The sequence below is a fragment of the Taeniopygia guttata genome, chromosome 6 (assembly GCF_048771995.1).
Source record: "Taeniopygia guttata chromosome 6, bTaeGut7.mat, whole genome shotgun sequence".
Lineage (NCBI taxonomy): Eukaryota > Metazoa > Chordata > Aves > Passeriformes > Estrildidae > Taeniopygia > Taeniopygia guttata.
The window spans coordinates 18,643,808-18,656,736 of NC_133031.1; the positions used below are offsets into that span (position 1 = coordinate 18,643,808).

The following is a 12,929-nucleotide window of genomic DNA, read 5'->3' on the forward strand; positions in this document are numbered from 1 at the left end:
GAAATAGCCATTTAATCATCATTGTCATCTGCCCACACACTGTGCACACAGTGGTAACAGATAAGAGGTTTAAAGTAAGTCTTACAGCAAAAGGCTCAGGAAATTATTCAGTTTATCAAAAGAAAGGGGAAGCATGTAGTAGGGAACGTGGTCAGAGGAGGATTTTCAGTCACACAAGGCTGCTGCAAGAAGCATGCCATCTGTTGCAAGATGTGAAGCTAGAATGCACACTGAACTAGAAACACAGCATTTATCTTTCACAGCATGAGGGATTCACCAGTGAGACGAGTGTCTCAAGCACCAGGGTGAATCATGTTTTGGTACATTGTGAGTGGATGTGTTCACAGATGATTCCTAGATCAAGCACCCCTGTATTGAATTTGAAGAGGGAAATGCTTCAGGGAAATCCAGCTGCCTGTGTTATGGTGAGATCAGTCTAAGCAATCAAACCCTCATCTTCTGGCCATAAAACCCATGACTCAGTTAACCTCTAAATGTACCAGCCATACCAGTTTGTGCAATATTTATGCCTTTTTGTAATATAAATAAAGCAAACTGTGCCCTGGTGATATTATCTCAGAGTGTGTAATTTCTTCTTGGATACCATGTTGCTATTACTGTAGCAGGAAAGGGCAGCTGCTGGTTGAAGCTTGCTAGTTAGAAATACATCTTTGGGCGTTTATTTTATGTTCTGCTCAATGCACAACAGAGCAAGTAATTCTGAGCAACCAAGTCTGAACTTGTTGTCCACTCCCTAGAAGGATAAAACTAGCATGCTTCAGATACACAACTTTCTCACAGTCCCTCTATAAAGGATGAACCTTAAATCAGAGCTGATCTACTGAATTTCATTGCTCTTGTTCCATTTCCCCACATGTAAAATGGGGATTGATGGGAAAAGTGTAGCTTCCTTCATATGGGATGACTAAGAAATATGAAGGCTTTGTTTTTGGGGCAGTGAGACTCATATTATTGCAAGGTATGTTTGGGGGTTGGGAAAGGGACAACCCTACATACAAAAAGTAGTTTATAGAGTTAAATTTACCCTGCAAAAAGAGGAAAGCTGGTTCAGATATGCTGGCAGGACGTCCTGGAAGAAGTTCAATCTTCCAGCCAGTAGAGAATCACTGCAACTGATTTTCCAGCACAGAAGACTCAGTTGAGGAGTCAGGCTACATTCCCTTGGACTGGCCAGCAGCAACAGCTGCCCAGCCAAGACACCAGCTGCTGTCAAACCCCGGTAGAGCTGGGGCGATGCACATCCAGCTCTAATGTCTGTCACAAGCTGAGTGCACGACACACTTCAGAGGGAGCTGATACTTTCATTTCCACCTTGGAGAGAGCCTGCAAGTGGGTACTGTGCCTTAGTTCCACGACTTTAGGAGACAGCTCTGAGCAAGTCATGGCTAATGACATGGGGAAGGAACCCATGGCCTGTGCACAGGAAGATGATTTTCTGAGAGATGGAGACAAGCTGAAAAGGGAGCTGAGAGTGGGACAGCAACATGTACACCCAGACATCCTGGAAGAGTAAGCACTTTACTATTTGCAGGTATCTGCTTCTTTTCTCGTGCCATTATTAGTTTTTACCTCTTTATCTCTTTCCACAGCCTTTCCTGCCGTTGAATCAGATGCTAATCCCAATTTTCAAAGCTACGCATTTAATTCCCAAACCTTCCATCAACTGCACTTATATCCCAGGTTCACAGGATACAGTAGAGTGCACAGATGTGAGAGAACATCCACCAGTCTCCTTCCATATTTTGTTTTCTAAACAGATACTTGACTATGCAAATCATTATCAAACGAAAGCTGAAGCAAGATGACATTCCCTGTATGTGGTAGAAAGGCAGAAGTAGGAGCTAACATGCTGGATATATTGCATCAGCTTGTTGCATTTAAGATGCACTTGTCTGTTTTCAAGGCAGTGGGCTCACAAGCTGTCTCTGATTCCTTGGTCCTATTGCATGTTGCTTTACTCTGCTTCTGCACTCATCAGTTCTCATGGGCTGCAGTGAGAAGATGATGCATAACTTACAAGTATACTACTCAATAATAGGAAATGGTCTTCCTTCTACATTTTTCTGGAAGTCTTTGGATGGGGGTAAAAAAACAGGAATCAGTCTACTGTAAAGGATCTAAAATCAGTTTCCACACCTGTTTAATAAGAGACGATGTATATTTTAGTAGTACTATTTCCCAAATCACACATGAAATATAGAAATAACTATACTTCTCAATGACATAAGCTTCATTTCTCTACACAGCACATTATGTTTATTCTTACAAGGTTTTTGAGCCATATAGCATTAGATGTCGAACTAGGAAATAGAAGTTAGATGTTCAGTTTCATTTTATTGGCACAAGAAACTTTCTTATCTATAGAGAAAACACGCTGCATGCTGGCAGATCAAGTACAAGGAACAAATTCTCACAAAAATAAACCCAAATTCTAATCAGCAAAACCGCAACTTCAATTTCATAAACCTCAATTTTGCTTTTTTTAAGTGATTTTCTCAACTTTTACCAGAGCTCAAGAGTTTGAACATAAACAGCTCTAAACAAAACAGACAAACCTCAGTGGTTTATAACTAAGATGGAACATGCCAGTTATGCTTAATTGGCCAAATCTAAAGATTGCTCTTAGAAGCTGTCCATTAAACATTCTCCACAAATTTTTCCATTATACAAAGTAGCCTCTTCATTCCCCACAAAACAGAAGAAACTGTCCACAAACCCCAGCGGCCTGAGCAATGAAACAAACTGAGCAGAGGTTCTGCTAGGTCTGTACTTGCTGACACTGCCTTGAGAAGAACATTTGTCCCTACATGTAAATGGCACCAAACTCTGCTGGCAGAGGCTAAAACAAACCTTCCTAGTTTTATGTAGAAAATACTTAAGTTTAAGTAGCTACAAAATTTTCATCTCCTATATCATTTCACATGAACTTGGTAAGAAAGTGATAAAACCCATCAGCTCTGTCAAGAAAATTTCCTGCTTCTACCTTCATCCTGATTAGGATATTCATGATGGTAGTGAAAATACTTGACATTAATCAGATTCAAAACCATGCATAAACTTTACATGTTATTTTTTTATGTCACCAATGTCACCTATTAAACACAGGAAGGATTTTAAAATGTGACTTGCTTGTTGCTCATTATATTATTTCCATTGAGTAAGTGAATCTGTGATTACATTGTTTTGACAAGGAAAGGGAAAGATAACACATCTATTGATTGTAAGATTAGTTTAAAAATCCTGGAAAAAATAAATTTGTAACAAATTTGACCTAAAGGGTTATCAGTTAGATTTTGTTTGCAAGATTGGTCATAACCAAATTTATTTTGAAAGTTCAAATAGACTTAAGCAAGCTCTGATGGAGAAGGTGGGTTTTTTATCCATTTCTGAAAAACTAATTGAAGAAGCATATAACAGAAAAACATCATCAGCTTTACAGGCCTTCAAACTCTCCTGGCTATGTGCTCAAACAGCAACACTGTTGGGAATACGATCTGGGGAAAGGTAGTAGTAAGGAAGCTTCTTGTTCTTGTTGCGCTCGGTGATGGTGTTGACAATCTCATCCAAATTCTTGCGGAATTTTGCCATAGCCTCTTTCACGGGCTTCTCCACAAAGTGTTCATCTGGGTACATGCCCAGAAATAGCTGATTGAAAAACACCAAAAAACGATGCTTTGAGAAGGCAATTAGTTTTCAAAATTGTACCATTTGGCAGAACGCCACCCAGAGCCTCTCCTCACAAATGCTTCTGTTAAAATACTATTATCAATACTTAAGCTAGTCTACACCTTCCTCTATTGCTGGCTGCTTCTTTGCATCCCTGCATCTTTCTGTGGTGCTGGTTCAGGTGTCTACATGGCCCTCCTTGACCTAAAGAGACGTCAACCATTGAAAACACTTTTATTCACTGAATGCACTTTTATTCAGGCCAGTGGTCAGTCAGACGAGCTTGCCAAGCCAGATCTCTGTATAGTCACACAAACATTTATGCTGCTAGAAAAAAGAGATAGCATTAGAGGGGAATTCACAGCCAGAGGTTAAAAAGGAAAATGACTACTTCATTCAGTGGCAGTGGAAGATTCTCTTGACTTCAGCTGTCCTTCAGAGTTCAATATGACAGGTTAGTTGTGTTTGACTTAGGTTAGTCTTAGGTTTGACGTGATTAGTCATAGGTTGACTTTAGTCAGCTTGGACTCTAAGGGTGCTCTGAAAAGTGCACTGCCAATATGCACACTGGCATTGCTTTGGGCACTTTGGGAACTATTTCCCATAGTACAAGCTTCTCTGCTAGTACTGATTTCTTCTTATAGAGAAACTGAATTTAAAGTATGCTCTGTCCATCATCTTCTATTTAAGAATTTCAAAACACATTCTCCAGAGCCCTTGTGTGAAACAACCAGGTACCTACAACCTCATTTTACGCGAGGGAAACGGTTACAGTCCTGTTGCCATGCATGGATTTACATGCCTGCAAAGCCTTCTGTAGGCTTGTTTTGTTTTCACTCCTCACCTGCCAGGCACAAGCCACAGCTGTAGTGCACATGGCACTGGAGCAGATTTTCCAAAGCAGCAGGACATGGGGACACAGCACTGCTGTACCTTCTTCCCCAGCACTGCAGGGACAGCTCTTATGCCTCTGCAGCCCACCGTCTCCCACACCAGCATCCTTTCTAAGCAATGCCATGCTCAAGCTTAAAAACTTTGATATAACTGAAACAGCCTCAGAGTAAAAATACAAGTATTTTCTCAGAGCCAGTTTGCATCTGGCAGAACACAGGCAAACCCACAGCACTGATACATCTCCACAGAAAGGTAAAAATGGCCAAGTCAAGCACAGGGCAGCACTATAGTCTCATGAGATTGTGCAGTCTTGCCATGGCCCTCATGGTCTCATATCTCCAGTGCCTAGAGCAGGGAGGTTGACTTACTTCTTTGTCCTGGAATTGGCTCAAGGCCCAGACAGCTCCAAGATGCCAACAAGATCGTCCCCTGTCTGGCAGACTCTCCACAATTTGCTCGATGGTGACTGTGCCCTTTTCTGTTGGAGGAGGGCAGCGCATTGTTGGTGGGGCGTTGGGAATCCAGGAGCACCAGTCGTACTGCACAACAGAGCAGGAGACCACAGTGAAAACCTGCAGGGGCTGGTGTTGAGGAACACACCAAAGAAAATCAGGAGTTTTCCAATAGGGAGTCTGCTTTTGTAATAGGAGCCCCTCAAAAAGAGAAGATACTAAGGACAGGGAAGTCCTCGAGAAGGACTGGAGGTGACAAGGAAGTCCCTACTGTTTTGCTCAGGAGCTCACAAGAGAGAGAGGTGGGTAATCTGAATGGGAGTATTTATTCTGCTAACCACAGGCATGTGCCACACAGCCCAAATTCAACAGACTGGCTAAGGCCTTAAATATTTTATTAAACAAAGTTCCCTTCTGATAACCTGAGGCGATCGCCTTTACTCCAGCTTCTCTTTTATGCTAAATTTCCTCCAAGAACATGCCCACAGTGAATGTGGTCAGATACTAACAGAGATAAAGCATCAAGAAATATGGAATATGGCATGCAGATATGGCCATGGTGAGCAGCAGATTGGGAACTCATAGTCGCTTCTGGCCTGGTTCAGTGCTGTGAGATGCTGATGTCTCATTTTGCCTCAGATATGACCCTGAGATTTGCCACCATCTAAGATGCTGCAGTTACCAGAACTCTTTCTTTCCCAAGCACTTTTTCATTACCTTCATCCCCATCCCCTGCTCTGCCTGAGGGGAAGTGCACAGCCACCTCCTCATCCCCGCCTCAGCCCTCTCTGCCTTCTGATTCCATGGCTGAAGAACTTTTACTGATGGGTTGCATATCCTCTGTATGTGAAATTAGGAGATGATGTCTTGGTGGTACTTGAACAGACAGGATTTTCTGAGGGAGGCAGTGGGAGTTGTCTCAATCAGTTGTAAAAACAGGTTAGAGGGGAGCAGTTGCAGAGGTCCCTGGTCATGGACATGTCACAGCAATAGTGTGAGTTCTATAGACACCAGGTTCCAGACCTTCTCCTGAGCTGCAGGGGTGGACAGGAGGGTCAGCATAAAAAGGGATGTAGGGTATTTGGGAATAACTACCATAAGAAAGATGGTCTCTCTGCTTATCTCTGAGATGATATATCAGAGAGCACCTATGCCTGAAGTGAGAATATACACACACACACACACAAAAAAAAAAAAGCTCATAAAATCATAGAATATCTCAAGTGGGAAGAGACATATAAGGATCATCTAGTCCAGCTCTCTGATCCCTAATCCTTGCAGAACTACCTAAAATTAACCTATCAGACTGAGAATCATTCAAATGCTCCTTGAACTCCGACAGGCTTGGAACTGTGACCACTTCCCTGGGGAGCCTGCTCCAGTGACTGACCACCCACTCAGTGAAAAAGCTCTGTAGCTGACAAAGTGATTTGCTTCTGGCTGTTAAATCTGCTTTCCAAAATGCCTTGATGTTGAAAGAAACAGCATTTGGAAGACAGGTTGTTACTATAGTTTCAGGGCAGATATATGTCAGTCAAGGCAGGCAGGAATAACACAGGTTATCAGTATGTGACACATCAAACATCAGAGGAAGCTCAAAGTTGCCACTTGGTTTGTAAATGCAAGAAATGAGCAGCAATGCCATTTAAATGCTTAAAAAAAATATTCCTGTAATAAAATCAATAAAACTAAAATATACAAGTGAGAAGCCCTAATCGGATCTTTGGTACATATGCAGGACTTGAAATGCCTTTCTCAGCTTCCAAATTACTTCAGTTTCCACAGACTTCACAGGGATTTGTAGATGGCTCTACAGTTATTTTGACCAGAAAAAGAAGTAATTCTATACATCTACTAAAAAATGCTTCTCAGACCCTGCCCTGGTAGATGTACCTCCCAGCCCAGACAGAAGAACAGTTCTCCCACAAGTTCCTACCTGACCAAAATTCACAGCTGCATGTTGAGCCGATGTAGTGAACATGATCACTGTGAGATATTCTGCTAGTGTCTCTCGTGTCCTGATCATCTTAGGGAACCCTAAATGAGGGAGAAAAAAAGTTTGACCCAGCAATGAAGTAACCCTGCCACCCAGCAGTAATCAAAAACCATGGGTTAGAGGGCTATGCAGCAGTCACTGAAGAGCAGGGCATTCTATGGATCTTGCTGTGAGGTCTAACAGGAGCTCCTCACCTCTCTGTACCTTGGCTGTGCAGCTGTAAAAACAGCCTTGCTTTGTGCAAGTCTGTGAGGCATCACCAATGTGTGCAAAGTATGTGGTATTTCATAAGAGAAAGAAAAAATATAATTATGCCTTTAAAAAACAGTATCCCTGTCCTACCTACCCTGCAGCAAGAAACTCCCAGGTCCCTGAGGGCAGAGACCTCAGATGCTCCATTTTTCTTCAGTCTGCAGTGCAAACAGGGAAGGTTCATGCCAAGGAGGAAGCAACCATATGCTTGTATTTATAAAGGTTCAGCAATCAAGTGTATTGCAAGAAAGAGTGCAGGGAGAGTTTATTCACTGAAACAGGAAGTGAGGAAATGAGAACTTCTGAAAAACAAACACAATGAGGAACAGAAATAGTTGCATTAAGCTGTCTTTGAAGGAGAATAATCAGAGTTATATAAAGAAAAAGCAGAATAGTCAGGGACTAGGTAAATATTTTGCAACTGAAGCAACCCCAGCCCTGTATCACTCCTATCCTCACTAAATCACAGTCCTGTGCTGTACCCCCTGTCCCAGCCCAACATGACCACTGGTCCCAGTATACCTACAGACAGGGGCAAGCTGCCCCTGCCCAGGCTGCCTGTGCCAGCTGCTTCACATCTCCACTGCCAACCTGATGCAGACCTCAGCCTGCAAGAGGGAAGAGGTACCATCCCCTTCTGTGTTCTGCTATTCTAAGTACACTGTGCTCATCTTTAAAGGAGTTTGGCATTCTCCCAGTCACAGCAGCCCTCCCAGGGAAGAAACAGGTGCCACAGCCTCCCTCATTTAGCCTCCTCCCATTCTTTACAGACCCTGCCAAATCTCCATGCTCTATGATACAACCCTTGGAGCAGCAGCAGCGCAGAAAGAGATGCTGCAAGTCTGGTAGGTTTTCCCATCTGTAGTGGCAGTCCTCCCACCAGTGGTGCTTGTAGCATCCCACCCCAGCTGGAGACCTGGAAGACTCAGTACTTGTCTCATTCTTACCAGGAGAAACAACATTTCTAAGCTTTTGCTAAGAGACAGCTAGACAAACAAAAATGAACCTTTGCTTCTCCAGGCAGATAGAACCCAGAAGGCTTTTATCCACCAGACCATAATGATTGGAAACATCACACTTTTGCTGGGACATCTGGCACTCCAATGTGTGTATGCAACAGCTGAGCCATCTGTCCTAGGCCACTGGCCAACAGGTGTTAACAGATTTAAATTAGACAGGACAATAGGAAGAATCCCCAGCCACCTCTATAAATTCCTGAAAATCTGCTTGGCAAAAATGTGTGTGGAAGAGAAAAGCAACATGTTTAGGGAATGACAGGGGAGTATTTACACAGGTAGGTGAATTGAGGCATGTTATGGATGAGAGCTCCCATGGCCAAGTAATGGTTTGCAAGAAAAGAGAGGCAGAGAAAAGAGACAGATCAAAGAAAAATATTTCTTGGAAATGTTGAGTGTCTGTTCTTGAAGCGAGTACAATAGTTCAATGATGACACAAATGATGAACAAATGTGAAAGGCAGCAATATATTCCTGGGGAGGTTATTACATGTTCTTATTTAGTGTGAGGTTTGGGGGAGAGGATTCAAGGGGCCTCACTGCTCCTTGATGTCTGTCAGTCTGCCTGGTGGCTGTAACACACACAGACACAGCCCCTAATGCTTAAAGCATGAGCAGACAAAATCAAAGGACCTGTCCCCAGTGCAGAGAAATTACACGAGTTGCTCAAGCTCATTATGGGAATTTGTGCCAAAGGAAGGAGCTGCCTCCTGAGAGATGGCCTGAGCCAGGGTCTCACAATAAAACCCAGCATCTTCAGCCCAAGAAGAGAGCAGGTCTCTAACTTGTGCTGTGCACTCAGCACTGCTGTCAGCAGGGACTGGACAAGCTGCAGCCCTGGCTGGGCTGTCGTACCTTACCTGAGGCTTTCACACCCCTCATTCCATAGACATAGATGTCTTTGACAAAGGCCTGCAGCTCCACATCCTCACACACCACCTCGTCGCTCTCATAGTAGATGTGAATTACATCCTCTGCAAAACTGCAGATAGGAACAAACAAACAAATGAAATTAAAAGGAGAATGAAAATCTGCCATTCCAGAAGATGATCTTCTGACCTTGCAGATGCTACATGGGGAAAGGAAAAGGGCAAGAGAAGGTCTCAAAATCTTCTTATCTCCTATCCTACAAGCAGTGGGAATTAACATAGGCAATTTTGATTCATTTAGGACTGTAGCATCACTTCTTCCCCCAACAAATAGATCCTGGACCACACAGAAACCCCTGAAAAATCCTGTGCACTTTCATCTCTTATTTGAGGCTTTGCTCCTGCACAGAACTCTGTCATCACATCTACGTCCTTTCCTCACTCCATACAGACTCCCTCTTGCATATCCACATGGCTCCCACACTGTGCAGTGGGTTCCCAAACTGTGATACCAGTACCATTCCCTGTGTGTGGGACACTCCAAAGCTGACCTCTCCCACTGGATATCCTTCTTGTGAAATACTTAAAATTACATGTATTACATAATACTTAATACTAAACTTCTCCTGGGAAGAAGAGGTCTAGAGATATTTCCTATGCCCACTGTTCACAGCAGACATCTTCCTGTTCAGTTCCTCTTCTCAAGAAGCCTCTTCCTATGAAAGCTTCCCAGGCCAGCTCAACTCGGAAAGAAAGGCTCTGAAAGCACTAAGAAAACAGAAGTAGTTTTGAAAGCAGTGAAAATAGGAAATCCTGATTTCCTGAAGAACTGCAGTTCATGACTGAATGACTGGTTAATGGAGCTGTGCTGAGACAGTCTTGTTAGCTCTGCAGGTACCTTGCTAAATCTCTTGCTAAATATTTTGACAACAACCCATAGGTTGAAACACTTGATTGTAGAAGCTGACTGATGGGATTAAGAATTTTTACCCAACAGAGATTTATCCCTTAATAAAATATAAATTTATACATTTTCTAAATTTATTGCAATCTGGAGACTTTTACAAATCTATCAATCAAAAAAATCCGCCAATCAAGAGTTGTCATTGAGGCAGACAAATAACTGAATAAACACCAAAAGTTTAAGTAATTTTAGCTTCCAGAGGAAATTAAAGGAAAACAAAAACTTTGCAACATGCAGAGATAAAGCTGCTCTCCTGGAGCTCTGTCTCCATGCATCTGGCACTGGTGCCAGATTCATGCCCATATACATGCCCAGGAAGGGGATCCTCCTCTCAAAAAATGGCAGTATTTCAGACCCCCTTCCATACAAATAGAAATTAGTATATGAAGTGTTGGTGAGACCTTTTGGGCTGAAGCATCTTTGGGTTGGTGTATCTATCTGCAGTTAGATCAGAAACAGGAAAAGGACTAGAGGATTTACATATTTGCAGTGTGAGACTCATTGTTGCTATGGGAACAACCTTATCAGCTTCCTCAGGCCTAGGCCATGTGAAGTAATGCTGGGGATAGAAATTATTTCATCAAAAAAGACTGATACCCCTGCAGAGCGCAGGAGATTCCTGGTGAGCAGACACATGCATGACCATGGGTTCATGGGTCAGGATCTCACACACTCAGAAGGGTACTGCCCACACCTTTTATGAACCAAATGATTCACAGCTCTCAGCCAAGTGAGGCAGTGTAACATCACCCTCCACCAAGGTCAACACCCACAAACGGTCAAACTGAATTGAGTTGACTAAGTATTACCTGGTATTTGAAAGGCATATCTCAACCCACAAAGAAAACACAGGAAAGACAGGGAGGGCAAAAAAAAATATATATATATTACATGAAGAAAACAACCACAGCAAAGTTACAACTTCCTTTTCTCTCAAATGGGCACTCACAGTTGCAGGAAATATTGCAAGATAAGCCCTTGTAAAAACATAGAGGAAACACATGAGACAAAGATGTCCCCAGAACTTCTAACATTATCCTTGCATCATAAAACTCCTACTTTGTGTACACAAAAGATCTGATTTTTAATGATCATGCTTTTCAAAAGTCATGTGATCAGAAACAGCTGCATATTTGGTAAGCAACTTATGCCATGCAAAAATACGTTGTTTGTTAAATTAAATGCCACTGCAGAATAAAAATCATATAAATCATGCAAGGCAGTGTTTCATATCTGAAAAGAAGTCATGATTGTGAGGTCAAGCAGCCTTGCAGTATCTCTCCTCACTCAGAATTGCTGCCCTTCTGATTAAACTCAGACTTCAAAATTTTAAGGCATTTTAAGAAAGGTTTTGTTCCAATCAGTTTATACCTAATTTACTGAGTTTCAAAAGAGAACCATCATGGAAGTCAAGCTTATATTTCAGTCCACAAGAACCTTGATGAGCTCACGTGGCTGGCTCAGAGAACTCTCTTGGCTTGTGCCTAGCTAAAGAAAAGGATAACTAAATTCCTTTTGCAGGCTAAATTCTGACTCACTAAATTTCTGTGAAATCCTATAGAAGAGTACATATTTGTAAAGGGTCCTTTGAAATACAGCATGCAAGGAAACAGCACTGAGAAAAGCAGAATTTACCAGTCTTTCAAGAGCGTGTGCTTGACAAAATATTTTTCCTCAGACATACTGAATGGAAGAGGCACTAAGTGGCTAACCAGCCCAGATACTGTTTACAAGATACCATGAAGATCAAAGTGAGGAGGAAAAAGATGAAGTCTGTGTCTCTGTGACTTTATTAGCCAATATCTAGAACCATGGTCTTTTACCTCTTTATAGCCTCCCAGACCTTAATGCCATCATCCCGGTAATAGTAGTAGGGGATATCCTCTTTGCTGTCCATTCCTTTAGCTTTGATATCCTCAGGGAAGCAGAGGGAACTATAAGTCAGATCCTTCATTGCTTTCTGCACCATTTGTACATGTCCTCCTCCACCCGTAGCATTTGCCTGCAGGAAGAACAGCAAGATGGGAACAGTAGGAGATTATGTTCCCTATGTGCCAAGACTGGCTTTACAAATTTGCAGGAGATGGGATACAGAATGCTGGTGAATCTGTTTTTCAAGGAGAAAACCACATCTCCACACAAAGTTCCAAACTGCAGAGGTCTACTGGAACTGTGCATTTTGTCTGTAGGGATTTCACACCTCTCCCATGAATCACTGTTAATACCCACATTTGCACCACAGGTACTGCTTATACTGAAATACACTAATAAAGTACAGCAACATCAAAGCATGCTGCTCCCTGCAGCCCTATGCTCAGTACCAGTGCATGTGTGAAGGAAGGCAGCCCTGAGTGTGTTTAGAAGAGGGCTTAAGTTAAACTGCCAGTGCTGTTACAGAGTAGTTTAGGAGCAAGGTTTTAGGGATGCAGGCTACCCTTAGTCACCCTGGAAATAATGCCAGGAGGTCAATCCTGCTGGGTTGCTACTAATGAGGAGAGGCCAGTGTTTCAGTGTATGTTACATTTGAAAAACACAACGTGTCCACAGCAGACAGCACTGCCAAACTCTTCAGATAATCACTTGCAAAGTGATTATCTGATGTGCAAGAGTTCCCAAAAGCTGCTTTTCGAGCATATGATATAGTGTTGTAGTAGTTGTGACCTTACATTTACTGTCCTCTGGCTGGTTGTTTGTTTGCATTGGAAACAACAAATTCTGGAACTCCAGATCCTTGCTGGCAGGTATTACCCACACAGTCCATGGGATATGAACATAACACTTCTGTTTAAAGGGATGCAAA

The 12,929-nt window shown here is 42.5% G+C and overlaps 1 protein-coding gene across 4 annotated transcripts in view; it reads right to left on the bottom strand.

The window, feature by feature from the left end:
* Nucleotides 1-12,929, bottom strand: part of ALOX5 (arachidonate 5-lipoxygenase) — a 42,476-nt gene that overhangs the window by 10,271 nt on the left and 19,276 nt on the right. Inside the window, exons 10-14 of one of the 4 annotated variants that reach the window (XM_072931050.1) lie at nt 11,953-12,131; nt 9,157-9,278; nt 6,970-7,070; nt 4,950-5,162; nt 2,251-3,666 (exon numbers count right to left, since the gene is read on the bottom strand). In XM_072931050.1, the coding sequence (XP_072787151.1) occupies nt 3,487-3,666; nt 4,950-5,162; nt 6,970-7,070; nt 9,157-9,278; nt 11,953-12,131 (795 nt within the window). In that variant the 3' untranslated portion in view covers nt 2,251-3,486. Of the gene's footprint in view, nt 1-2,250; nt 3,667-4,949; nt 5,163-6,969; nt 7,071-7,376; nt 7,584-9,156; nt 9,279-11,952; nt 12,132-12,929 lie in introns of those variants that run through there. The other 3 variants (XM_030275986.4, XM_072931052.1, XM_072931053.1) reach the window with 3 other exon arrangements.